Raw genomic sequence first — 26,917 nt, forward strand, 5'->3', positions numbered from 1 at the left:
TGGGGGTGGAGGGATAAGATGGGAGGTTGGGATTGACATATATGCACTATTATAAATGAAATGGATTAGTAACAAGGACCTACTGTATAGCACAGGGAAATCTAATACTTTGTAGTGACTTAAATGGGAAAAAGAATTTGAAAAGGAAGGGATAAATATATATAAATATATATACATATATATACACATTGTTCATAATGTATATATAAATATACATTGTTCATAATGTATATGTGTGTGTGTATATATATATATATATATATATATACACATATATATATTGTTCATTTGTTCATTCATGTTGCTATATACCTGAAACTAACACAACATTGTAAATCAACTATAGTGCTGGAGGAATAAAGAGAAAAGAACAGAGTGGGCTGGGATTGTTTTAGACAATCTAATAAAGGAAAAAGAGACTTTGTACTGGTGAAAATTTTAAGATAAGAGATTTAACTGACTGCTTTACAGGGTAGAAATTTGGTACGGGAAGATAGAAAAATGAGTTTCTAAAGTAATTATGGTTAGGAGATATGTAATGTAATTCATATGTCACCAACACTTCAGAAGATTTGTAAAGACTGCTTTTCAAGGGCTGAATTTGGATTTGTTTTCCATTCACGGAATGAGATAGGCATTATAGCTGAAGCTGGAAAACTTTTTCATTCAGGTGTTAGTTGGATAGATTTTAAAGGGTAATATAGAGTGAAATAAGATAAATCTTTTTTGATTATGGCATGTATAAATTATTTGTCAACAGTTATAATTCAGTGCAAAAGCACTTTAATTCTCGATTCTTGATAGGCCAAGAGCTTTACAACTTCTGATGGTGTTTTTAGTGTAATGATTTACATACCTAATCTCTCTTCTTGATTGTTCATTGTTTTTACATTTTTTTTCCCATTTATGCCATATACTTGAGGTAATGAGTTGACTACAGACTGGAAACTGACCACCCAGAAAATAAAATAAAAATGGTTCCTTCAACAGTTTGATTTTCAAAATCTAAAAGCTTATTGGTAGTACAGACTAGGAAATTTAAAATAAAGGAGGTAGATGAATGTATATGCATATCTTAGTTACCAAAGATTGTGTCTGAAGGCTTGTGATTTATGGAAGTTACTCATTTCCTTTCTATAATTAAGTTCTATGTGTATGCATATCGAGCAGTTTTACTTACTGAATATGTGCACTAATAAGTCTCAAAATAGTTCATGTAAGATTTTAAAGTCTGTTACTGGTAGGTAGTAAAGAAATAGATATCCTTACTTTTTTAGTGTTTCTGTTTAATCTTGCACACCTTGCTCTGACCATGATGAGGTTCACATTTACACTAAAGGTTATCATGCTTACAGTTCCAAAAAATACAAATATAATATAATGTAAACATAAATTTTAAAGAGACTAAGTGAAAAGGCAATTTTATAATACTAGAGAAGGATGTTTGGGAGGAAAAAAAAGTATAGATTAGCTAGATATAGAATAGGAATTTTTAAACAAATTCTTAACGAGAATTTTTAAACTTGTAAGCACTGAATATGCCCATCCCATAGAAGTTTAAATACTTAATAGAATCTATTTCATCAAAGTATACAGATGTTGCTGACAGAGTACTATGGAAGACCATAATTATTCTATTCCTTATTTTTCTAAATATGTTTTTTGTTGCATTATAAAAATAAATATATATGATTAATAAATTTATTCTGTTTTACATCTGTTCTTATTTAATATATATTTGAAGACAGGTAAATATGGAAATTTTACACTTCTTCTAAATGTATCCAGATTTGTGTAAATGAATCAAGCAAACTGCAGACTTTCTGTGAGTGATGCATGACCATGCAGGTGATGGCTGTAAAATGTTGCTAGCTATTTCTGACACACTTACTTAAAAAGTGATGGATTTTCCACTTTTTTTCTTTTGTAGTGTACTTTAAGGAATAATTTAAAGACTTTTCCTTTTAGCTCTCTCTCTCTATTTTTATTTGAAATGAGAAAAATTTGGCTGTGGTAGGCAAAAATCAGGAGATAAATCAGCAAAACAAAGTACGTGGAAGGGTCTAGTCTAGTGGGATGATCAACAAATCTTAAAGAATAAAGGAAAGATGAGACTCATTTTATAGTAAGAAAGCTACTATCACCAAAAAAGGCAATTTAGGTAGGAATCTGAGAATGTGGGTAGGGGACCTTTATTTCTGAGATCAAATGAAAACTAATTTTAATTAATCAGCATCATATAACCTGCTTTTTTCCCCTCTTAATTCTTGCTACTCTTCCACCTAGCACAGCAGTCATTCATTTTAGTTTCACAGAGAACATCTGACTTTATAACTGAATTTGTTTACAAGACAGTACTATCTTGATAAACGGACTCAGCTTAATTCAGTAAAAAGTGTATGTGCCTGCTTTTGAAGCCTCAAGAAGATAATGGCAACAACACACCTTAGCTGTGTTTCCATTTTTGTTACTCTATCAAGGACCCAGGTTGACACACAATTCATATATGCTCATGTGCTAGATCTGTTTCTACCCTGTTTAGTGTATGCAATTGCATACATGTCTCTTGGAAGGTCTGGAAAACAGCTCAGCATGTTCATGTAACTCATCTTTATGAATAAAACATAATTCTTTAACTTGCAAAATGTACCAATATCAGACAGTCAGATGCGTTTGTTTTCTTGGGCCACCATATAGCTCTCATAAAATTCTGTTTAAATTAAATCAACTACTTCTTTTGCATTCACTCTAAGGCTATAATCTTAGATCTTTTATTCAAAGCAATTCTACTGAAAATAACTAATTTTCTCAATACTTCGATAATTACTCTTGCAAACTTGTGATGAGGAACCAGGGGAACAGTCATAGATTTATTCCATGCTTCCCTCTATGAAAGGCTGTGGAATAATGGACTCACTCTTTGTCTTTCTGTGAGTGATCTTCATAGGGTAGCAGAGAAATATATTATAGTTAGTAAAAAATTAGAGGAGAAAGCCTCTAAACTACTACCTACTATGAAATATATAGGACATTATAAAGTTAATTAAAAAGAAAAGACAGGCAAGACTTAGAAGTTTTAAAAGTACAGTATGTTTCTTCCTCTCCCTCTCTGATAACTTGCTTCTCAGCATAGTCATACCTGACAAGAATTCACTACATGAAAATCATTGGTCTATTCTGCAAATAATTCTTAACAGTTAAAATATTATAGAATAAAATAATATGACCCACAGAGTCAAGTACAATTATCTAAAAAAAAAATCCATGTCAATTTGGAGACTACTTGATCACAAAACATGAAAAGAGGTCAACTATTTCATCTACCATCAAACTCTAAATACATCATTAAGGAAGCCCACACATGGGCAAATTCCTTTGTGTTAAGTCCTTGAACACTTCCCAAACAGTGTTATACAAGGTTACACATCCATGCTGAGTTATTTACCATTGTGTAGTGATAATCTGCAGTGGTCCATGGTTTTATTTTCAGGTTATTCAGAGAAGAGCTATGAAGAGTGATTTTAAAATCCAGGTTGAACACATAAATGAAAGGTGAGTGCCCGTAGTCTGAACAGGAGACTGCAGTTTGTGAAGTGATGTTTGGAGAATCAGAAAAGAGGGTAGTAGAGAGGATAGCTTTCATTTTAGAAATGCTGAGGCACAAAACACAGGTGCTTGTGGTACTTTCATACATGAAATCCTTTCTCCTGTACGTGCATCATGTGTAAACGTAAAGTCTGTATACTGCTGACTATTCGTCTCTGATGTCCAATGAGTATGACTCCAATTCTTCTAATATCACTGTGAGAGATTGAGAAAGAGAAAGAGAGAGAGAGGGAGACTGAACATTTAGATCTGGTAAGCATGGCACAGTGGAAATGAATATTTAGATACTGTACATATGCCCCGTGTCAGATATGCTTTGTGGATTTTCCCCAAAAATGTATATCTTGTAAAATGAGAATTTAAGCAGAGACATATATGAATATCAGGAGCTTGTTACTTTTTTCTTTTCCCTGGTGCAGAGAATGCATCAAGTCAATCTCAACTTTAATGGTATAAAGAATTCAGGTACCCATGTAATATTCAGACATTTCATCAGCCTAAACGTTATATAATTTATGTAATTTTATACATTTTCAACGGTATTAGCAAAATAGTATGTAGGATAGAAAGTATAATGTGGACTCCATTTGAATTCTCATGGTCTTTTAATAACCCAGAAAAAAAGCCATTGAATTATGTTGAACAGTATGAAACTGCCATCACTTTTAAAACAATGGTAATTTCATATGGAGTTTAGGTATCTACCTTTTTTTTATTACTCAATGAATTTATTACATTTGTAGTTGTAAAATGATCATCACAATCCAATCCTTTTAAGCATGTGTTGAACATTTTCACTGCACTCAAGGAGAAGATAATCTTTGAGGCAGTGGAAAAATGCTGGATTATTATACTATAGAGAAAAAGCTCTGAAATAACATAATGTTGTATTGCTATGATTATACATTTGAGGAACATAATTGTAATTGATTTAGTATACATGAGTCATAAATAATTTGCCAAGATAAAACTATGCTGATGTAAAGTCTATGGTGTGAATAAGAACAATATGCATTTTACAAAGCACTTAAATTTTAAAAATAATTATTTGAATCAAATCCATTCTTTGAAGTAAAATAGTTACAAGTGTAGTGTCCATTTTCACTAGAATAATAAACAGAAATGGTGAGGAAAGATGTGGCAATACCATACTAGTGTTAGGAAAGGTAGTTTAACCATAGTGTCCTTGATACAGTACTTGCATTTATAATCTCCTGAGTGGAGCATCTAAATACAGGAAAAAAAAAAAAAAAAAAAAACACCTTGTATCACTTACTCGATGCTCATTCTTGAAATCAGGTCAAAAGTTGTAAACCCTGCTGCCATAAAGTTATTCTTATACTGCCCCATCTTTATAGAATCCAGCCAGTCACCGACTGTCACAAACAAAGGATATTCAGGAACTTCTCCAGGGGACTCTGGCATTCTACACAGAAAAAACAAACATCATTTAAAAGTCAAATAAAGCCAAAAACAAAAAAACAAAAAAACCCAAACTCAAATCCCAACCAAACCAAAACAAAACCCTATATTTATTTTTTAAATTTTACAATATTCTTACATGTTTTCATCTTCCATGGAAAACCAGAGATTTAAAATTTTCCCATCGTATTCTAATCAGCTATTTTATACAGTCAATTTCACTTGTCAGCCTCTTTTGTCTTTTCCTGCTTTTTGCCACTACTGAGTCTTATACTTGATATATCTTGAGAAAACCCACATCTTGCTAACTTCTATTTACTTTTTTCTTGTGTAAAATTGTGTTTTAAGACTTAAGGAATAGCCTAAAAGAAAGTAACTAGTCACAGGCTATTTACTCTTACACTTTCTAACCTGCCATGAATCACGCCCTGTTGCCTTTTTCACATTTGTTATGATGACACTTTCTTTTTTTTAAATGGTGAATTCATTGATCAAGTCTCCACTTATTTGATCTCAAACATTCAACAAGAATTTATTAGTTATTGAAAAGAAATTTCTGCTGTCATATAGCTCAATTGCATGTGTAATATTTACATATATCCGGGCATAGGGTAATATAGCCCAAAGCATAGATATTAATAAAGCACAAAACTAAACCACAATCAATGAAAGTTTGGGTTAGTAAGAAAAAGGAAACCAGTATTGATGGGTCTTAAAATAAGTGATACAGAAATCTATATTTATGTTCCTGAGATCTGATGCAAAGGGCATTCCAATTGGGGATTTTTTTTTGTAGTTTTAATATAAAAATAATATAAAGGTATTATTTTGAAAAGGCTAATGAATGTGTGTGTGTATATATATGCATGTTGGCATACAAAATAAGTTTTAATGCAAGCTAAATCATACAGAGAATAAAAATGAAAATAATTTTAGAAATTATAGTAAAAATAACTCAGAGTTATATATTTAAGCTATTCTAGGAATAAGCTATATTCTCCTTACAGAAATACATGAAAGTTAATGTTAAAAATATTTTGTATGGTGTCAAAAAATACTTCATAGTAATATTGCTCTTATAGTGGTAAGTATATTATTATCTCTCTAAGGTAATAAATATGTCATTTAAAAAATTAGGTCTTGGAGTTCCCGTCATGGCTCAGTGGTTAACAAATCCGACTAGGAACCATGGGGTTGTGGGTTCAATCCCTGGCCTCACTCAGTGGGTTAAGGATCTGGCATTGCCGTGAGCTGTGGTGTAGGTCACAGACGTGGCTCGGATCCGCAGTTGCTGTGGCTCTGGTGTAGGCCGGCGGCTACAGCTCCAATTCGACCCCTAGCTTGGGAACCTCCATATGCCAAGGGTGCGGCCCTAGAAAAGACAAAAGACAAAAAAAAAAAAAAAAATAGGTCTAGAGTTTATATAAAATAGTAAAGCATTAACAATTTTTAAAATATTTGATATTTGATCTAATCAGCATTTCCTAAGTAATAAGAAATTTCCCATTAGAAGTAAACCACTGAATTATTTTTATATTGAATATTAAAGGTTAATCCAACTTTTATTTACTTTGCTTTTAATTTTTTATAAAGTTAAAGGATGATAAAATCCATAGAGACTTAACTAGAGCCATAGTTTTTAACATTCATATCTGGAATATTTCATCATAATATTTTACCATTCATATTTGAACTAGTTCAATTTACCATAACAAACTAATAATATATGAGCACATATGATTAAACCACATGGAATAAGAATTCCTCCACTGTGAAGCAGAATGGCATATACATGCTATATAAGCCTAATATTGCTCTGTTAAAACTATATGGGAGTGGGAGTTAGGTTCTAAGGCCAGTAAATAAGATGAAAATTGAAAATCTCTACCAATCAAAATTACCCTTAAAAATCCTTTAAATTACTCTTAAATTACCAGGACTTGGGTCTTTAGGAGCACAAAAGCCAGAGATGTAAGGCACAGCAATAAAGCTGTATGTACAACATATCAGCCCTGAAAACCCTGCAATATGCCTCTTGGAATTGTTCAGGACAAAGTCCCTATTAAAGACCTAAAATTCATGTCTTTGGTTTGGTTTTTTTTTTGGTTGCTATATTGACTTCTCTTTTTCTAAAATGGATTCTAGTTGAAGGTGGGTGTAGGGGTAAAGGGGGATGACAGGGGGTTTTGCTCCAGGAGATTTTGCTCTTTCTATATACATGAAATTTGCACAAACTAAATGCATGTATCTTGTGATTATACTGTAGTCTTAAAGAGTCTGGTTACCCTTCACAGTGACTGCGTCCTTTTTACCACTACTCAATTCTGTTAGTGTATTCTCTATTTTGGAGGCTAAGCCACATTTTCTTTGCCTGTGCTATAAATTGCAATGCTATTTGACTATGGGCTGTTTCATTCTAATTAATATCAGAATGATTATAATTTGACCCTAAACAAAGTTATGTTCAAAGGTTGAAAAGCTATCATGGCATCTACCAACAAACACTAGTTGTTAATATATTTCTTTGTTTTCTAGAGGTGTTATTTATTAATAAGAAGTATCAAATAAATGAAAGGTCATATATAAATACAAGGTAATAAAGATCTCCATGGAAAACAGAGTTAAACAGGGTTTTTATTTTATTTATTTATTTAGTCCTTTTAGGGCCTCATTCACAGCATACAGAAGTTCCCAGGCTAGGGGCGGAATTGGAGCTGTAGCTGTGGGCCTTTGCCATGTGAGCAGCAATCTGTGACCTGCACCACAGCTCATGGCAATGCCGTGATTCCTTTAAACCACTGAGTGAGGCCAGGGATCAAACTTGAGTCTTCATGGATCCTAGTTGGGTTCATTACCTCTAAGCCATGAAGATAACTCCTAAACAAGGTTTTTAATTGTGGTATTTTTAAAGTCTTCACTATTCTAATGTGCAACATAAATGTATAAGAGGATTCAGAATAATAGCCTCTGCACTATTTTCCTAAACTATCTGACCAGTTTCTATGGAATATTCATTAGGAAATACCACTGTAGTAAGTTTACTGACCAAGTTTAAATATTAAAATGGCAGAGTATCCATATTGCTTATTAACATCAATAAAACCACCCACATGAGAAAACTGAATATCTTATTTCAAAACACTGTGGCTCTCATGTCCTTTAATTACTTGTCAGAGAAATCTGTTGAAACTGAATAAAATTAAAAGCCTGTGTTTAAGTGAATTTCCCTTCATACTCCTAGGCTATTCTTGATGCGCAGACATAGTCAGATGACTTCCACTCCTCTCTCCTGAGGTAACGCTGAAATAACTCTTGGGCTTTCACAATTTCACATAATTGGTGAGTGGAAATGTAATTTGCTAATTTTATGTCTTCGGTATAGAAAGGTCATAGAAGGACATTCTGTATACTAAATGACTTAAATGGCTTATTTCTCTGTTGAAAAGCATCCACTATTTGCTCCCAGAATGTTTCAGTTCCATAATTCCCTTTCTCTCCACACATCTTTAGTAACCTAGTTACTCTTTGGCCTTTACACGACTGCACTGGCAGTTGATTTAGTAAGGTCAAGGTCCCCTCATTGTTCACAGGCACTGTGCAATAACTTTTCTTTCACCTTATAACGAAGTTGAAAAATGCTGCTCTTTTCTGGCTTTGAGGGCTGGGTACCATCATCCTCACATGGATTCTCTGGAATATTACCTAATAAACAATAAATGCCCTTTCTTATCAACCATGTACAAAGATAAATTCAGTCTGCTATTTGCTGAGCATGTAGAAATTTCTGCTATTTGGTGATTAGTGGGAGCTGCCCACCTGAGAAATATCTTTACAGCAAAACCAGCAGCTCACATAAAAAAGAACATGTTGTAGAACAGAAGGTCTAAAGTCTACTACTTTCCTCAGAATATTGAGAAGGGGGTAGAATTAGGAAATTTCAGTTACAAATTATGATCAATTTAGATTAGAGAAAGGACTGAAACATAGCTCAAATGGGTAATAGCCATAGTTTAAGGTGAGGTAAACATATACTTTCAATACATCTAAATGTGTAAAAATGAATAGCACTGACAGAGCCAAGAATTTTTATTCTAATGAACCCTTTGAGTTCATAACAGTACTCCTCTTTTACGGTAGGAAGTTCTTAGGTTACCAGCAGGTATCAAAACTGCCATTAAAGACATGAAGGTTTTTATCCACAAAAGTTTTCCATATTTTACATTCATCATGTAAACATGAAAGTAATAAATCTGTTAAAAATGATTCAAGGACAGTTCTACTTTGAGAAACACAATTCCAATGTAGGATCTTGTTTTAAGATGAAACTATCACATGCTTAAAGGCTTTTTTCATCTTATCCTCTGATGTAACGTCTTTCTTCCTAGCTCTTATATTTATATATGGTTAGTAGAACTGTACCAGGTAGGGTCCTTCTATTTCGTATTGCCTTTATTTCACATATTTATGAATACTTTCCATGTTTCAATGGTCTTCATTACTAATGTTCAAATGCATGTTTAATATTCCATATGTTAATGCTTAATAATTTAATTCCCTAAACTCAGACTCATAGATTGCTACAGGCTTATTTTATTACAGATGATTATGTAATCCTACAGCATATATCTTTATGCTTGGGTTGAATTACTTCCTTGGGAAAAATCCATAAGATAAGAATTTTTTTTTTTAAGGGTAAGTTAAAAGTCCCTGGTGGCAGGAGTTGTATCTCATATATCTTTCTATTTTCTATAGGCCTTAGCCCAATGCTAAAAGTATAAAGAAATTCATTAAATAAGTGATGATTTAGATTTGAATATTCTTTACAGAAAAGTTTGGTCTATGACATGTGGCTGATTCGTGATGAATAATATTTTTTCATTTAACTCATTAAATGGAAGAGTAAGTGCCTATTGATATAATGGTCAATCTGTTAATGAATATACCACTAACATATTCCTTGTATTGCAAAAATGTTTGCTTATCTCTGTCTTTATGGGTTTCAGCGAGGAGGCAGATAAAGTTACAGGTGAGTGAGATAGCACAGAATGAAGAGACTATAACAGTAACATTTATCTTATTCAATATTATTGTTTTTACATGAGTTTCTCATCTCATGACTAGGGGACTACACACTATTTACTCTGTAAAGCAGTCTACTACACATACTACCTACCTACCTAACCTTTGAAGGAAGACTTTATTTAATCAGATGAAAGAGAAAACACTGCCCTCCCTATAATCAGGCCTAATTGTCAATCTGAATACAAGTCAAAGTAATGAAAGAATTTTGATATTCTTTAAAAATTTTAAAGTATAGTTTTGCACAAAATGCTATAAAATCCTAAGTACATAGAACCATTCCATAAATCTTGTTGACTATTTCCTCTTGTTGGCAATATCTTTTTGTTCCAAACAATCTGACTCTCCACAGTGCTAAGTTGGGAGAATGATTTATTTATTTATTTTTACCTTTCTTAAGTCTTCACTTTTTTTTTTTTATTCGTGATGAATAATATTTTAGTTATTTAATTCTCATAGTAAGCCTGATAACTGGTAAAAAGTATGAAGGAGTGAAATTCAAAGCCAATTTTATTTATTTATTCATTTGTCTTTTCCAGGGCCTCACCTGCGGCATATGGAGGTTCCCAGGCTAGGGGTTTACACTGAGCTGTATCTGCGACCCACACCACAGCTCAGGGCAACGCCAGATCCTTAACCCACTGAGCGAGGCCTGGGATCGAACCTGCAACCTCATGGCTCCTAGTCGGATTTGTTAACCACTGAGCCACAATGGGAACTCCCTCAAAGCCAATTTTAAAATTACAGATGTGTTTAAACATTAAAAGGGAGAGATACAGGGTAGGAATAATACTGTTTGAATATTTCTCATGTTCTGAGTATTGTATTCAGGGCATGGTCACTATAGTCCAAGTAACAGATCACTGAACCTCAAGGAAAGCCTATTTTTGTGGGTAAATAATACAGGAACAGAAGAGACTTCAAATCACATGACAACTGCAATTCATTGCCAGTGGTTATCAAATGTGATCTTTAAAAGGATACTGAGGCAGCATCTGGGCTTAGTGAGAAAGAGTGCTGTGATGATTAGTAATGTCACCATAACAAGGAAAAGCAAAGTATATATTTGCTAACACTGGATAAATTCATTCAATCTCCAAAATGCCTGAGGATGTAATTCTGGAACTATATTGCTGCCGCATTTTTCTCATTTCTTTGTTTTGTTGTAGTTACTACTTTCTTTTTTCAAGTAATGTTTTTTAAGTGGCTATGCATTGTAGGAGGATGTTGGGGGGTATATGGATTATGTGTTTGTTTCTTATTCCCATGAATGAGGGCATATCATTTTTTACATCGTTGAACATAACAGGCTGCGCCCTCCTACAAATTCTTTTTGGAATTTTAATATACTCCATCTATGAAGTCTGATAAGTCCAGAGAAAACCTATCTGGAGATGTAAAAATGTATCTGCTTTTCCTAATCATATTTCTGATAAAGTGCCATACTGGGAAAAATCTTGCAATTTTGTATGACTGTATACTGTGGAGTGGAAGAATGAGGGCTTTGCAGTTGGTGGACCTCGTTCAAATTCCTGATTTAGCAATTACCTGCTGTGTACCCTTGGGAAATTTAGTCTCTTTGAATCTCTGTTTCCTTATATGAGGGATGGAGATAATAACAGGATTAAATGACATGACTGATAAAAGTGCCTAGTACAATGACTAGCACATAGTAGGCTCTCAACAAATAGAAGTAATAGTTATTGTTGATAACAATTATTAGAATTTGTAGCAGTATTAGTATTGGTGTTAATGTTAGTATTATTATTATATTGTGGCAATAGTTCATATGAATTGAATTTAGATTTAGATTTTCTAATGCGTTGAGGTTTCACATTTCTTGATTGATATTTAACATTCTGTCTTCTTTCCACAAAGCTTTGCTAGTCACTTATTAACTGAATAGAGGGAGGTAGCACCATTTAGTCTTATATTGTTTACTCAGTTCTCTAAAGCAGAGGTTCTTAATTATGATACTGGTTTGAGCTTTCCCCTATTTTCATGGTTCACGTACTACTGGAAGCCAAGTGCCAGAAAGTTCAACAATTGATTTATATGTACTAAGGAAAGTGGTAGTTCCAGTTTCTAAGAGCTAAAATATTATAAAGATCCTTACCTATGGCTTAGTGGATTGTGAGAATATATCTGTGTGCCTTGGCCAGGGAGGAATATGATTTCTGAGGCAGATTACTATCATGGACTGGTCCATCTGGCCAATTTCTCCCCACCTCTGAATGCTACCTTTTAGCTGATGTTGTCAAGAAGCCCATAATCTGTACCGGTCTTATCAGTGACATTCTGGGCATCAGAAGCAGGGACTGGAGGAAAGAATTATTTTCCCATTACACTGTAGCAGTGTCTGAAATAGCACTGGCCAGCTGATTTAAACCCAGTGCACTAAGCAGGCTGCGGTGTGTAAAGGAATCAGGGGTGGGAGTTGACGAGGTTGGAGGGTGAATGCATTGGAACATGTGTGTGGCGTAGTAGGGTAGGACTGGGTGAAGGAACACCCATACAGTTATCAGTCCCCTTTGTGCTATCAAACTATCTGGCACCAGATATAACTCTGGACTCTGTGGTAATATGCTTGACTTGGGGTTGAGAGTGACTCTTAAGATTGATCCTGAGGGTCCAGGGGAGAGGGAGAAGGCATGGCCAGGCACTGCTCCTGATGCCATTCTCCACATAGCCTTGGCCTCAAGCCGGGCCTTTTTTCCAGGGGCTGTGCATTATGTGACAACTACAGATATTTCTTTGAAAGGAGGTTATAAGCCATCATAATACTGTGAATGAAAGTGAAAGTAGTTTGAAGGGATGACATTCATGAAAGGATGACAGTCTATATTACTAAGGAACTTTCACAAATTAGGTTTACAATCAAATATCACTATATTCACTTACATATCCACATACTTTCTTGAGTAGGAGAGAAAGCAAGGAGGTTGGGAACTTTACAGAGCTCTGAATAATCTCCATGGAGTGTGTTAGGCACAAGAATGTCAGTGTTATTTGGAGTGGTTGCTCCAAATAATAAAAGCCTTCTCTGACAAATGTTTTTTTTTTTTTTTCTATTGGATGTTCTATATTTTGAAAGAAAAATGAAAGATATAAGGTTTATGAAATTTCTAATATGCTAGTATAAAGTTATTAAGCTGTGGGTTTCTCAGCCTTCTTCCTCCCTCTGTGTCACCTTGACTTCTTTCCCTTTTACTCCTCTATCAAGAGTCTGGATAAAAGCTTCTCAGGTAAATTCCTGAGAGAAAAGAAATTAGAGTGGAAAAAAAACCATGGGGACCTAGTGGGTGAGAGAGTTAAGTTCGTGGAGGAGGGTGAGAGAACTCTGGAAGTTTTGGGATAGCAGAGAAAAGGAGCTTGCAGGAGAGTTTAATAAGAGTTGCTGTGGATTACACTCTTAGCCTCCTCTACCTACTTGAGAGATACATGGGAGGAAAGACTTTATCTACATCCCATCATGTTTCCTTGGTTCAGTATCACTCTGGGATGGATGACTGGGCTGTGGAATGTGGGGGATGGAAGGGCAATGTCATGGTTTTGTAAGCATAAAACAAATCAGGCTTTCTGTAGATAACATTGCTATCCTTAAATCTACCATGTCTCTTCTCCCTAAACAGGCTCAGTGCTCTGGCATCAGGGTGTGTGGGTGACCCTGGGGGCCAGGGGACACGCAAGGGGAGCTCACTCAGGCTGATTTGAAAACAAGAATGCTAATAAAGGTTCAGGCTTGATACCCTTAAGACTCTGGTTCCTTTTGTTCCCTCCCCCAAGAAATATATTAAGGACAAAATCGGTAGTACGTATGTCTTTGTCAGAAACAGGAATAGCAGATCAGTTACAAAAACTTCCATTTGGTCTCCCAGAGATTAGACTTCAGAACTGAATCAAACTGCCAGCTTTACATAGAATCTAACTCCTGGCCTCCGTGTGACAGTGTCATTATGAGCCTGCCTTTCTCTGGCCTGGTCCTGGATTTCTGCACATATTGTTAAACCATAACTTCTAGCCCTTAGACACCAGCCCTCATATAGACTTTATCTCTCGGTCATTTGGACTTTCGGGTATTTTCTCATCTTAGATTCTTTATCATTATTTTCCAAACATGATGAACATTCATTATCTTGAAAAAGCAGGGAAGAAAGTGTTTTATTAGCTTTTCTTCAAAAAGAAGGCTCTTACCTGCCTGCTTCTACAGCCATAGAACAGTCAGAGAGCTCTGTTGGCGGACACTGGCTATGGATTCCATTCACCCTATATCACAAGAGGTCCAGATTAAATGATTTCATAGTCACTCCATGATCCCTCTCTATAGCTCTTTCTGCTCAATATTAAAGCATGCTGGTCTCTTCAATAAAACATAAAAAACAAAACCCAAGAAACATTTTCTTTAACTACTCTTGCCCTTCAGAGACATTTCTTGAGAAAACAATATCCAACTTGATACTTTGTATTACTACTCTTTTCTTTGACCTCATATTCACTCTTCCTCCATTGAGTCTGTCTTACACAACTTTATTGAAAACACTCTTGCAAAGGCCAGTTATGAACACCTAATCCACAGTTGCTAAACCCAATGGACATGCTTCACTTTGATCTTACTGGAGATTTGTGAAGCCTTGGACATGATACTCCTTGAACCATCTCCTTTTTTTGGCTTCTAGGATACTGCTCCTTCCCTGCTTTCCTCATTACCTGTCTGGTTTTTCTTTTGCAGTATCCTTCAGTACATGTCTACAATTCACTTCTTAAATCTTGGTGTTCCAGAGGGCTGCATCCTTTTCCTGTTTCTTTGCATTCCTTATATTCTCCATGGGTTATCTTAAGTATGTTTCAGGTACAATCAATATGGCTATGACCTTCAAATTTGCATTTCTAACCCAGATCTTTTTTTTTTTTTTTTTTTTTTTTTTTTTTTTTTTTTTTTGCCTTTTGCCTTTTGCCTTTTCAGGGCTGCACCTGTGGCATATGGAGGTTCCCAGGCTAGGAGTCGAATCAGAGCTGCAGCTGCTGGCCTATACCAGAGCCACAGCAATGTGTGATCCAAGCCACGTCTGCAAACTACACCACAGGTCACAGCAATGCCAGATTCTTAACCCACTGAGCGAGGCCAGGAATCAAACCTGAATCCTCACGGATACTAGTTGGGTTTGTTAACCACTGAGCCATGATGGGAACGCCTAGCTTGGATCTTTTTAACTGAGTTCAACCTACTTAAATATAAGTGCCTATTGAGTATCTCCGCGTCGATGCCCCACAGGAATCTTCAACTCAATGTGCTCAAAATGGTCTCATTTCTATTCCAAAAGTTTGTCCTTCTCCCCCCTCTCTCTTAGTGCTAATGCTGTCAACCAGCTTGTCTAAGAAAGAAACCTGACAAATAATCTTGATTCTTTTCTCTCCTCCTTCCTCTGCATTCAGCAAATGACCAAGACACATTAATTTTCTTTGCCTAATAATAAATCCATTTTATGATCTCCTGACTCTAAACTTACTTTCATTTCATAAGTCAGGGCCTGACCTTCCCTAGCTTGGATTGCTACAAACATATAACTGTTTCTGCTTCCAGTCTTGATCCTTGCTTTGCACTTTCATTTAAATCAGCCTTAGAGTGATCTTTCATAAATACAAATATGACCATGTCATTCTCTTGCTTAAAAATCCTTCAGTAGCTGCCCATTTTTTTAATGATAAAATCCAAAGTGCCCCTCCCCCACCCTCACTGTTAGAGCTTCCTTTGTTGGATGGGTTTACCCAAGATGGACTAGAGGAAGAGTTTAATCTCTAGCTATTTCATGCTTGGCTTCACTTTACTGAGGCTGCCAATTAGTGATTTAGAGGTGAACTCTTATATGCCCTGCTGTGAACTGAGGCCAGTTTCAAGTAGTCCTTGAAGAGCCTTTGGCCTTATTGTCACTAAAGACCTGCACTGACTTGAACTTGTGGCCTAAAGTTGAACATCTGTATATCTTATTGGTCATCCCCTGAGTCAGGAAAGTGAGCTTTGAAAATGCTTTGCTTTTTTTTAAGCCCAATTTGGTCTAAATAAGGATATATCTTTTCAACTTAATAATACTTTAAATGTAATATGTTCAGACATAGATGGTAGTTTTTTTCTTCTTTTACTCTCTTTCTTCTTATAATTGCTTTTCAGAGAGAAGTGAGTAGATCTTCTCAGCTCTACTGACTTATATAAAATGGTGGATGAGTGCCCTCATTTTCTTGTCTTGTCATCTGTCTTTTTCTGGTTTCAGCAAAGGAAAGTAACAACATCTGGGTGTGATCATATCAGCAGGAAACATCCTGCTCCTGGCTGATCCACAAATTGCCCCTGTCTTGCTTGCCATTTCAAATAGAGGGACAGAATATAGAATGGACAAGAAAATTAAAGGGGCTGCAGACACACACAAATTCTACTTATAAAGGTAAGGAAGGATCAATAAATAAAGAAAGGAATTATAAATACCATAGACCCAACCAGGAAAAAAAATATTTAAAAAGTGATTTAGAAAGATAAGATACAGAGAAAAGGGAAAATTATTTTCTTGTGGAAAAAAATCATTTTTAAAAATGTTAATAAATTGCTTTTTCAGCTGACAAAATATGGTTTATACAAGATATTCTAAAAGGTCAACAACTAGACAGTTATCAAGGCAAACTTTCTCCTCTTTAACTGTTAGTCTTGCCTACAGCTTGAAAGAAATTATGATTGTCAAGTGGAAAAATCAACATGCATCTTACACAAGGATGTCCTCTACTAGGGTATGAAGGGCACTGGGATTGCGGATCAGTTTGTCAAGAAAGCTGACAATGTCAGTAAATTTTGGTCTGTGATTTCTCTCCTTCTGCCAGCAATGGAGCATCAACTGGTGTAGAGATGCCGGACAGCCCATGGGAGCCGGAAGTCTGTAACCTTCTTCAATGGACAGAATGACCTAAAGGCAAACATACACAGATTATTCTCTTACTTTTGGGGACAAATGATACATATGCTAAGTTATAATTCTTTTTAAACAGGAAGTGGAAGCCAAAACATTGGTAAGCATGAAAACTACATATGAGTACATGTGGTCCAGACAAGGATAAACGCAAATATTGTGGACAAGAATTGCAAGTATTTTTGTAGCATCTTGACAGATGCTGACCCCTCTGAGAGGAAAATAAGGTTTTTTAAACTTGTGGTATACAGATGGGAGGTTAAATTTCATTACAATGTCCAGAAATAGTTTTTTGTGTGATTAGCTGGTCTGTCTTGAAACTTAGGACATGAGAAAGTCAGCCTAAGACAGATAAATTCAGAGCAAACCATGTATGACAAATGTTTTAAGTAAAATTGTACTGCTGAAGCAGTAAATTCTTGAATTTTTTTTATTCTTTTATAATAATATCAGTGTGTATTCTTTTTGTAGTCATTAGTCCTTCTTTCCTTTTTATTGCCTGTTTGATTCCTCTTAACTTCCTTCTGGCTTTCCCTTAATCTGACAATGACATGATTATGAAGTCATTTACTAACTTCTAAGGTCATACAATCTTTGAAATACTATCAATGCCTAGCTTAAGGCCACAGAACAATAGGACATTCAGCCTGAGTAACCTCTGGGCCAGCACTCTCCAACAGAACTGCCCATGATGATGGAAATATTCTTTCTGTCCAACGTGCTAGCACGTAGTCATGTGGCTACTGAGCACTTAATATGTGTCTAATAAGACCAAGGAACTGAATTTTTAGTTTTAGTTAATTACAACTAATTGAAATTAAATTTTAAATAGCCACATGTGGCAAGTGGCTACACTATGGGACAGTGTAACTCTAGGGGAATCTCTATAAAGAAGCCAAAGTTAAGAGTAACAACAAGATGACTAAATATATTTGTGCTTAGGAAACCACATACAAGATAATATATGGTCCACTGGAAATTTCCTAACAATGCAATTAAATGGACTTGGAATTTATGGAGCTTATTTTTTATTGAAGGTATTCATGTACTTCTTTATTCCTCTAGCATCTTTGGGAAAAGGGTTTATTTCCCCTCATTTTTGATATAAGAAAATTGAGGGACAGACAAATATTTAAAGATAAGCAAATTCAACCTCATCTCTTCCCTATGTCAACAACAGAAAAACAAAAATGCAAGTGTAAATATTGCTATTGGTGCTCTCTTTTTTGTAGTACTGTCTACAAACTTTCTATGATTTTTAAAAAATACACGCAGTTTTAATTTTTTTATTAATTGGTATTATTTTGCACGACTCTAAAATATCTATACTTTACGAGAGCAGTTAGTAAGAAGAAGCAATACTATGCCTTCAGGAACCTCTCAATAGCTAAGTTTGTGTTTTTTTAGTTAATAGAGAATTTCTCATGATCCCATTAGTGTCTTTGTGACCAGAATACCTTAACTTGTCAGGATACTAGCTTTTTTCTGTTCATTGTATATTCTGTACTTGAAAAGGATTTTTTTCTACCATATGACCCAGCAATCCCATTCTTGGGCATATATCTGGACAAAACTTTCCTTGAAAAAGACACATGCACCCGCATGTTCATCGCAGCACAATTCACAATAGCCAAGACATAGAAACAACCCAAATGTCCACTGACAGATGATTGGATTAGGAAGATGTGGTATATATACACAATGGACTACTACTCAGCCATAAAAAAGAACAAAATAATGCCATTTGAAGCAACATGGATGGAACTAAAGACTCTCATCCTGAGTGAATTAAGTCAGGAAGAGAAAGACAAATACCATATAATCTCAGTTCTATCTGGAATCTAATATATGGCACAAATGAACCTTTCCACAGAAAAGAAAATCATGGACTTGGAGAATAGACTTGTGTTTGCCAAGGGGGAGGGGGAGGGGTGCGATGTATGGAGTGCTTGGGGTTAATGGATGCAGACTATTGCCTTTGGAATGGATTAGCAATGAGATCCTGCTGTGTAGCACTGAGAACTATGTCTGGTCACTTATGATGGAGCACGATAATGTGAGGAAAAAGAATGTATACATGTATGTGTAACTGGGTCACCACATTGTACAGTAGAAAATTGACAGAACAGTGTAAACCAGCTATAGTGGAAAAAAAAATCAGTATATATATGTATATATATATATATATATATAAAAGAAAAGGATTTTTTTCTTGTCTGTTTTCTGATTATTTTTGCTACCAACTAGGCATGGATTTTAAGGCATTTTGCAACACATTTTAGTACAATAGGATGTGTGTAAAAATGCTTGTAAAGCATCAAAAGTACTGTGGACAGCTTTGAAAAGTAACTAAGAAAAACAGAATAGATCTCCATTATAGAAAGACTTTAAAATCACCCCCCATTCCACCCAGGAGAGCTCTGTAGCCAATTTCACAGTTACCTAATTTAAGTATAAGTATATAGAATAAGATAGATGACAAGTGAAGTTATAGTCTGAGAAAAAAATTTAGCTGCCTTTATTAAAAATCATGTGCTAGTTGCTTTGCACATTTTTCATTTACTGTTTAAAATAACTCATTGCAGTAGTTATTATTATCCCTATTCTTAAGTGAAAAAATGTAGACACAGAGGTTAGGAAACTTGCCTAAATTCACACAGCAGAGGTGGCACAGCGGAATTTTGAACTTAGTTCCTTTCAGCTGCCACACTCTTCCTCCAGCCATTCCCCAGAAATCCTTTTCAGTTCTCATGATGTCTTCCTCTCCAATTTTATAGCAACTGTTACAATTTTAGGAGCTATAGAATTTCAGGATGATTACCATTTTATCTTTTCTCATATATCTGCTAATTGGACTTCAATGCTTTTATTTGTATCCTAAGTTTTATATTTTGGGTAAATCAAAAATATATTTACATCACCATTTGCAAAATGTAATCTCTGGCTGAACAGAGTCTTTTCTGCATGCTGAGTCCTGTACACAATTCTATTATTGCATTTATTACAATGTATTATAATTTTTCATCTGTTTTTCCTCTAAGGCTAAACACATTTGAAAGCAGGAATTATGTGTCTACATTTTGCATTCTCATCCTTTAGTATTGTACCTGACACATTACTAAATGTTACTGACCAAAACAAAAGCTATTAGAAGAAATTTTGGGATTTGTCTTGATAGAGGAGCAGTTCTTAGAAGACCTGGAGTCTCAAGCTACCCAAGAGGGATTCAAAGCACAAGCATGAGAACAATGGTGAGATTTAGGGCTGGAAGGTTAAGTAAAACTTTGTTTCTTGAGATCATAAATGATTTTTCATGCTCTCGATGCAGACTTTATGCAAGGGAGAAAGGGTGTTAGCAAGTAAATGATACTAGATCTGTCTTTTGGAAACTCACTCTGGCTGCAGTGTGAAGAATGCATTGGACGGCATGGGAGGTTAGGAGGGGGGCTTGTAGTGATCCAGGTGAGAGATTTGGATGGCCTTAGTGGAAGCTAAGGCTGTGGGGTTGAGGAAGTAGATGATTTGACAGGAATGCATGATTTGGATGAGATTAGGTATGGAAGTAAATGAGGAAGAGAAGAATGATTTCTAGGTCTCCGGCTTGGTCAACTAGTAAAGATGATAAAGGAGGAGAAGCCATTTAGGGGTTGGAGTGATCAAGAGCTAAATTTTCTATGAGCTTTCTGGTTTCAGATTTAAGAAATACATAAAATTTTGAAAGCTTATTATGTCCCAATTTACAGGCTAGGTGTTTTAACATAGCTTACCTTATTTAGTCTCAAAATATCTGTGTGAGTATGGTTATACATATTTTGTAGGTAAGAAAACTGAAGCTCAAACTGATGAACAGATTGGGTCAATATCACATAGCTAATAATTCCCTGAAGAATGGACTAATGTTGTCATCTTGGGAGCTTCTGAATCATGATAATGATAGAGAAAAGTCCATCCTGAGTTTTGAGCCACATTCCTCACTTGTTCTCATGCCCACTATTAGAACTTGAGCCTCTCTTATACATTTATACACTCCATGCTTTCACTCTTACCTACCTGCTAATGACTTTCATGACTATGGTTCCAGCTCAGCTTTCTCTCTGGATTTCTACATTTGTCGCCTATGGGTATATCATTTCATAAAGTTGTCATACAGAGGCCATGATTTATTTTGTTCAAAACTTACCTTGTTCTTCCTTTGGCATTTCTGTCCTTTGAAAAGGGTAGTACTCTTTTCCCAGTGATTTAAGTCAGAGGTCAGGGAGTCATTTGGGCCTCCGCCTTCCCCCAAGGCTCAAAATGAAATTAGGACATGTTGATTCCACCACCTTCATATGTTTTAAATCTGCTCCACTTTAACCCTTTCTTCAAACAATTTATTTTTAATTTTGGTTACTGAAACAGCCTCCTCACTAGTCTTTTTGTCTCCCATTTTCCTCCTTCAGTCATCTCCCACAGTCACCCAAAGTCATCCTGCTGAAGTGGAACTGGGATCATGTTCCCCCACATCTGAGATTCTGCCTTGGCTCACCATGACCCTGACTCTCTGTCCCCAGTCTGGCCACATCCCTTGCTTTGGCCACTATAAAACACTTGGAGTCTCTCAGCTGGGCAAGACAAATTCCTTAAGAGCAGTGACTGTTTCTTTTTTTCTATGTATTTCCAGCATCTAAAACAATGCCTTGTCAAATCAAAGAGTGAGCTCCAATTGTCACATATGTGACCAATGAATGCTGTATATTAATCTTTATTTTTATTAATATGTCTTCTATGAAGAGTTTTGTTTTATAGGTATTTATATTTCTTTCTTTCTTTCTTTCTTTCTTTCTTTCTTTCTTTCTTTCTTTCCTTCCTTCCTTCCTTCCTTCCTTCCTTCTTTCCTTCTTGCTTGCTTTCTTTTGGCTGCATCCGTGGCATATGGAAGTTCCTGGGGCAGATACTGAATCTGAGCCACAGCTGCAACGGTGCCACAGCTGAAGCAACACTGAATCTTTAACCCATGGTACCACAGCAAGAACTCCAGAGGTATTTCTGATTCCCTACTCAAGAACTGACATGGAGCCAGGAGCATATGGGTTGCTTTTACAGACTAATTGAGTTTTGTTGTTTTAGAATATAAAGCGGTGATGATTAACTATAGAGAATTTTGTTAACAGTTTGGTTTTATGATAGTTGTAGACTGTCATCCTTTGGAAAAGAGTTCTACATTTATTTAAAAATGTAAGAAGAAAATTAAATAAAGTGGAAAAATATGAAAATGACTGCAGTGATAACTTCTATGCAGGGATAGAAGGAATTAGATTCCATCAGAAATTATTATCTAAAACCTGGCTGGTTATTCTACATTGATCACACTGGTTCCTTGTCGTTGATACAGCAATTTTTAGCAGACTAGAATTAACATAAGGCTCAGGTGGGGCACATAGCAGACTGTTTGGCTCTTGCTGAATCTGATGTGTTTTCCAATTGCGTTGATGGTTTCTGAATTAAAGCAGGCAATGTGTACCTTTTATTAAACTAGGCAAACATGAAATGAACAGTCAATATGAAGACACTGAGATATTCCTGAACAATACCATTGAACAAGGACTGCTTGAGCTGTGTAGGAAATCATATTTTTATGTTATAAGACTGTTAAACATCTTTCCAAAACAAGCACATTGAATTTAGTTATTCATACTTTCTTTTAAAAGAAATTGTCTCAAAAATTTTAGCAAGGACTGAAATGTACACTAGTAATGGAAAGTGAAATGATTTTATTTTTATCTTCCCTCTAAATATTCATCATGAATATAGTTTCAGGTTGAAGGGTGATGGCAAAGCAAAGGTTCTCAGTATATACTTACCTTTTGTTTTAGTAATTACTTATGGATACTAGGACATTTAGATCTATAAAACAGTAATACTGAAAACACTGGTAATGTGTTTTTCTGATATGAAATATAAAGGTTGTGTCTACATAGGCAAAAAAAAAAGAAGAAAGAAAGGAAAGAAGTGGTTATAATTAGATAACATTTATAATCTTATACCTATTTTCTTAGTATTTTTCAACATACAAAATGTATAATTCGGTGAAAAGGAATCAAGACCTGAAGGAGATTCAGTATACACTAAGAAAAAAAAAAGGGGGGGGGTAGAGTGGTGAAAAAATAAGATATAGACAGTAAGTATCTTTTCAAAGGCTAATTAATAATTTGTAAATCATTAGGGAATGGAAGCCTAAGCTTTCCTTTCTAACTTCAGGATAAAGAATTGCTTAAAACCCTACTCTTTAGATAGTTCTCCAACCTTATTTTTTGTAAGTAAGTTACAATAGAATGTTAAGAATCTATAAAAATGGAGAGTGGTTGCCCTTAGTAGGTTACCACCTTTCAGTTTGTTGAATGAGTGGACAAAATAGGCAAAAATATGAAATATGGACTCTCATAGGTTAAAAGACTGCTGACAATATGATTTATGGCTGGAAAATCTTTAGTCACACTTCTTGAGGCTGAGATGATTAACACCTTCTATGCAACAATGCTTCAGTTTTTAAGTAGTGGAAAAAGCATTAGTGAAGGAATCACCTGAAGTCCACTGGACTCTTAAACTGTCACTAACAAGCTCTGTTCTCAGGCAAGCCTTAGTCTCCTCATTAAGAAAAGAAAAGGAAACCAGATTCAGTGCTTGCAATGGTATGTTTCACCTCAAAAAGCTATGTTTCTGGAGTCAGTGAAACCGAAGGCTTAATCTGCAAAGCCTTTAGTAACATCTTTTGATCTCAAAGTTCTGTAACCTCCAGACCTAGATTTGGCTTCCTTTGAAAGGGCTGTTTTCTACAGAGCTCCAGGTGCAGAGAGACAAAAATCTAGATGGGGCCAGAGTGTATCCTGGTAATCTAAGACTAGGAAGACATGAGGAGCTGTGATATTCTTTACTATGTCAATTTCCCTCCAACAAAGTATACTTAGGGGAAATATAAAGACACATTCCAAATCTACTTTTCTGAAATAATGTTTTTTTTTAAGAAGATAATGTTCTTAAAACTCGGGCCCATTTCCCCAAGTACCCTCTAGAAACAAATATTTCTTCACTGGTGCAATATTTCAATTTTAGAAGGTTAATAGGCAATTTTAATAATATATTAACTTTAATAATATATTTCCTGGGCCCACTAAAAATATTTAAATGTATGGAAAAATAGCTTATGAGTACAAAGGAAAGGGGGATTTTAATATGCTGTCTTTGTAAATATGTTTTAAGAAGAACAAAAAATTGGAGTTCCCATCGTGGCTCAGTGGTAAACGAATCTGATTAGGAACCATGAGGTTGTGGGTTCAATCCCTGGCCTTGCTCAGTGGGTTAAGGATCCGGCGTTGCCGTGAGCTGTGGTGTAGGTTGCAGATGCGGCTTGGATCCTGTGTTGCTGTGGCTCTGGCGTAGGCTGGTGGCTATGGCTCTGATTAGACTCCTAGCCTGGGAATCTCCATATGCTGTGGGAGTGGCCCTAGAAAAGGCAAAAAGACAATAAATAAATAAATAAATAAATAAATAAATAAAACAAACAATTTTAAAAGTTATAAGAGCAAAAGATCATAAATAAATTTCTTCCAAACAGAATTGATGGCATAATTAATTTTTTATGAAAATGTTGCTGGCATGTTCCTTCTAGCTTTGTGGTCATTTAGTTAAAAAAAATTCCCTTGAAAATTACCCTGTGGTAGTAGCATACTGGTTATTAGTTTCTTCTATTTGGAACTTTACAATTTGAATTATTTACAATGATGATTGATTGAACCTCTTAATATCCCTTATTACTCTTGACTCTGTAACAGACATGCATCATGCTAGCGTAATTAGTATTTATTTAATTAAAATGTTCTTACTGCCTATATACCAATAGTAGGAATTATGGAAAAACTGAGAAAAAGAAGGTTATTTTAAAATTTGTTTTGGTATAAAACATATTCAAATAGGCACAAAAATCCCCTTTGTAATATGGAAGGTTGAAATAATGGGAATGGGCCTTTAGCAATTTACTGTATCTTACACAGAACATTACACAAGGACCATTACATAATATAGTAGAGTTTGGAAAATCTAATCAGAGACAAAAATTGGAAATGACTGGACTTTCTGAGTCATAAAACCATATTGCATTTGTAGGTAAGTGGATTCTACACATCCACCATTCTTGGCTGAAATACTGGCCTATAATTTAGAAAGCTTATGGAATTACAAAGACAAATAAAAAATATGGTAAAAGGTTCCTCCTCAAATTTTAAAAAGAGGGATCAATTCAGATAAGGTCAATGGTTATTTCCAACCGCATCATCTATAAAAAAAACCTTAGAGCTGAACTGTAATCTTTTTCTTCAGGTAGGCTTCAGAAAGCAATCTAAAGCAAAACTCATTATTATATAAAAGCTTTTGAAAAGTAAGGAGAAAAAAAATACAAAAACACTGAGGCAGCATTTTGTTTCCTAGTAAACCTCAAATGAGATGTTCTCTGATAGTGGTTCTCTTTTTGGGAAACTGAACTAGCCTAGAAACATATGCCTAAATGATACCATACCCAGGAAGCATCTGGGCTTCAAATTGCTTCAAGGCGAATTGTCTCTCTCTCTTTTTCTTTTTGTTTAATTTTTTTTTTTAAAGAGCATCGTGTGTGTGTGTGTGTGTGTGTGTGTGTGTGTGTGTGTGAGAAACAAAACAAACAAAACCCAAGACTCCAGTCTTGCATTCAGATCATTAGTTTGAGCTAAGTCACCTCTCATTTATATGGTGCTAGTTTTTTCCTTACATATTAGCTCTGTGGGGATTTGGTTATTTAATGTTGCCTGCTGTTCCTGTTTTGCTTGCATTTTCTTTGGTTAAGCACATTACAGAGTGTAAGTGTTGGAAGAACTGCAGGGCCCTTGGTGTCATCTTTGGAGCTCATGTATCTCCTAGCATTATAATGTGCTCCTATTACATAGTAAACAATTATTTTGAACTTGGATGAAAATAACATAAAACATTATCCTGCAATACCTTAAAAAAAAGAAAAAAAAATGCTAGAAAACAGCAAGGAACTGTACACCTTAAATGTGCATATGACATGTTTCTGAAAAATGGGCTAAATATGTCAATCATTAGAATTTTATTTTAAGCTACTGCCTTAAATATTTTTAATAAATATAATAAATATAGTATATTTTATAAATGTTAGCATCGAGACAAAAATATGGCAGAAAAGATTTATAGTTCCAAACAACAGTGAGTCAATTCACATTCTTTTGCTAATAGGAAACAATGAAAACACTATTTATGTGACAGAGTGGCATACATAATTAAAGATGCTTTGATCTCATTACGTAGAGCTTGTGTGTTACAAGAATCCTTTGAAAATTAGACTACTATAGTATACAGCATAGCTTTGAGGGTAAAAGCATGCACTTTGGAGTAAATAGGGAGGCTTCAATCTCACTTCTACCATTAACCAGCTAGGAAGCTTGAGTAAGTTGCTTAAACTGTCTAGAAAGCCTCTTACCTATAAATGGGAGTAAAAATATTATCTGTCTTAGAAAATTACTTTAAGATTAAATGAGCCAATAATCTATAAATAATAAAACTTGGCTCATAATTCAGAAATTGCAAGCTATGATCATTACCATTGATTAATTAAGTACTTCCTATGTACCAGGTACTTTCTATTTATTACCTCTAATTCTTTCAAACCCTGCAATCGAGTGTTTTGAACCATTATAGACAGTATCTCAGGAAGCTTAATCCACTTGCAATTTACATGGCCAGTGACTTGCAAAGTTGAGATTTGAACCCAGATCTTTCTAGATCTAAAGCAGTGGCTTTTAACAGGGAGTGACTTTTTTAATACCTTATCTCTG

The 26,917-nt window shown here is 35.1% G+C and overlaps 1 protein-coding gene across 10 annotated transcripts in view; it reads right to left on the reverse strand.

Moving 5' to 3' along the window:
- EPHA6 (EPH receptor A6) overlaps positions 258-26,917 on the reverse strand; it is an 876,888-nt gene continuing 850,228 nt past the window's right edge. For all 10 annotated transcript variants that reach the window (XM_021070704.1, XM_021070710.1, XM_021070703.1 and 7 more), the window contains 4 exons: positions 16,861-17,054; positions 14,302-14,373; positions 4,883-5,032; positions 258-3,801 (listed from right to left, as the gene is read on the reverse strand). In XM_021070704.1, coding sequence (XP_020926363.1) covers positions 3,687-3,801; positions 4,883-5,032; positions 14,302-14,373; positions 16,861-17,054 — 531 coding nt within the window. In that variant the 3' untranslated portion in view covers positions 258-3,686. The remainder of the gene's footprint in view (positions 3,802-4,882; positions 5,033-14,301; positions 14,374-16,860; positions 17,055-26,917) is intronic.

This window comes from Sus scrofa, chromosome 13 (assembly GCF_000003025.6).
Source record: "Sus scrofa isolate TJ Tabasco breed Duroc chromosome 13, Sscrofa11.1, whole genome shotgun sequence".
NCBI classification, from domain to species: Eukaryota; Metazoa; Chordata; class Mammalia; order Artiodactyla; family Suidae; genus Sus; species Sus scrofa.